We start from the raw sequence: 2,691 nt of genomic DNA on the forward strand, positions 1-2,691 counted from the left end.
AGAATCCTCCTATACATTTATATATTATGTAATAGCAAAAGAGAATTCGTTAACAATTTTAAATAAATTGGAACTATATAAAATTGAGATATATATATATATATAATTCTGAAATCTGCTTTATTAGAAACTGAATTTTTAATTGAAATAAATAAGTAAGGTCATCAAATAAATCAACTTTATATAACTATGATGTGTCATAATTTTTTGTGATCATAATATAATCATCACATTGCCATGACTCTATATATGATAAAACTATCACAAAGTTGAAAGAAAAATACCCACCAAGACGATGAAAATATTAAAAAAAAAAGATGTAAACAACACTCTAACCTTATTATATATATATATATATAAATAGAGAGAGAGAGAGAGTGTGTGGATATGTGTCACCTTTGAACTTAATTGTTTATTACCAGTTTTTAGTTGAATTATATACACATATTTATATCTATATGCATCTTAATTTTATTTAATACGCTTCAACATTTTGTTTTAGTCGTTAAATGTATATAATAAGAAAGGTATATCAAATTTAACTCACTCTCTCTCTTTACTCAAAGTATAAATTGCATGGCATATATACCTAGCTTCGGCTTTCCTTTCACCGTTTCACAACCCGTCGACCTTTAGTTGTACCAATTAATGTGCTTTTTAATAGAATTCTTTTCAGAACTTATTTGTATTGTAAATTACGTACTTGACACTACCTAAAACACTACCTAAAAAGACACACTACACACTAGTCACTACTTTTCGAGGATCACACCGTTTTCATCTCAAGTCACTAGTCACTACTCACTAGCTACATATATAAACCCCTTTGTTGTTGCCTTCTTTCCATCTAGCTCCGCCATGGCTTTCGTCCTTTCTGATCTCCTGGTTCGTCAGTTCCATCTACACTACATTTATATATATATATGTTTGGCTTTTACTCTTTTAATTGATATTTTACTAGTACTCCTCAACCATTCTAATTAATCTTTATTTAATTTGTTTATAATTTATTCTATTGACTTCATCATATGCAGGTGTCTCCAATTACTGGTCCTTCTGAAACTGCTGATGTTCGAAAGGTTCCGGTTGGTCCTTTAAAACTGGAAGATGCCATTAGGCCTCCCACAAATTTATACACGACTAAGGCACCTCATACTGCTACCATCCTTTCTGTTAGGCAAATTTCAGGTCCTAGTTGTGCTGATAAGATATACGAAATCATATTTGATCATCGTGGCTTTATGAGTTACAAGGAGGGGCAAGCCTTCGGTGTTATGGTCCCGGTACGTATTTTACTATATCTATATATAAGTATGTATGCTAATTGGTACAATATTAACTAACTATGTGAGATATAAGTAATCGTTATAATTATTATTATTTGCATGCATGCATGCATGCAGAATGCGGATAATCCGTTTGTACCAGGGTGTGCCGAGGGGCTTAGGACTATCTTTAGTGCTTCCTCAAGGTATGGAGATTACTTTAATGGCAGAACAACTACCATACTTGTGAAACTTAACAAATACGACGAGACCTTGAGGAATTTATGCAATGCAAGACGTGGATATCATCTTCAACTCACAGGCCCCTCCTTGGAGGCAACTCTTTTGGGGGATTATAGTCCCACTGCCACTCACATATTTGTGGCTCAATCTGGGGCATCCATTGGTCCTTTCAGAGCCCACATTCGCCGTTTCTTCAAAGAAGTTATTCCCACGTTCAAATTCTCTGGCCAAGTATGGCTATTCTATGGGAGGAAGGACCAACCCCAACCCGATTGTCGAATATACAACGATGAATTTGAGCAATACCAGGAGGACTACCCACGAAACTTCCACTATTATTTCTACAACGACATTTTGTCCCAAAATTTAGCTGGAACGGTAATTAATCTATTGACTAAGAACGGAGCTTACATATACCTGGTTGGGCCTCATGGCATGGTAGATAATGCTGATACCACCTTCACCAATATTGACCCACATTGGCCAATTCAGAAACCTATACTAGTAGAGAAGAACCAGTGGCGCGTACAAGATGACGATTATTGACATCCATGCATGTCGTCTCTCTCTTCTCTTCTCTTATGATCATTATAAATAATTACCTATTATGCATGATCATGAGTTTAAATAAGTGTCTTATATATGTGTGTATTCCTGTTTCTCGATGTGTGTATGCTATAAATATCTCGTACCTTTTCCCATCTATCTCTACGCTACTATTATGAGATTATGGGAAACTAAAGCTATTTGAGTTGTACGTCCAAACTCGGTAGAAAGCGACCTTCTATTTTCATGAGCAATAATTTACCCCAATCCATCATCTGCTAGAGTTTATAATAAAGTATACTTAGTCTTGTTCAAAGAAGGAGGTGATGAGTTTAATAGAAATTGTTGGTTTCAGTTAGACTTAACATTTTTTTTATTGTTTTCTAACTCTCTTAGTTTTAAAGTTATTTAAATATATAAAGAAAATTAATTAAAAAAAATAAAAAAAATAATAAAGTCATCTAGATAAGATTAATAAATTAGAAATAAAAATAAAAAGTAATAAATAAGCCATAATAATTTCACATTATATATTTTAATTTTTTTTTATTAAAGTACAATTAAATTTTCAAAACTAAAACTGAAAAATATTTATGTGTTTAAATTTATTTTTTTTGTTTTTTTTGTTAATTAATTA

The 2,691-nt window shown here is 32.4% G+C and overlaps 1 protein-coding gene across 1 annotated transcript; it reads left to right on the top strand.

Annotated features, from left to right (window-relative positions):
• Nucleotides 1-800: 800 nt before the first annotated feature.
• On the top strand, nucleotides 801-2,365 carry LOC133783722 (ferredoxin--NADP reductase, root isozyme, chloroplastic-like). Its single transcript, XM_062223367.1, has 3 exons — nucleotides 801-885; nucleotides 1,035-1,283; nucleotides 1,404-2,365. The coding sequence occupies exons 1-3, from the start codon at nucleotides 859-861 to the stop codon at nucleotides 2,052-2,054; spliced, it is 927 nt and encodes a 308-aa protein (XP_062079351.1). The 5' UTR covers nucleotides 801-858; the 3' UTR covers nucleotides 2,055-2,365.
• The last annotated feature ends 326 nt before the right edge of the window (nucleotides 2,366-2,691 follow it).

Source organism: Humulus lupulus, chromosome 6 (assembly GCF_963169125.1).
Source record: "Humulus lupulus chromosome 6, drHumLupu1.1, whole genome shotgun sequence".
In the NCBI taxonomy this organism is placed as follows: Eukaryota; Viridiplantae; Streptophyta; class Magnoliopsida; order Rosales; family Cannabaceae; genus Humulus; species Humulus lupulus.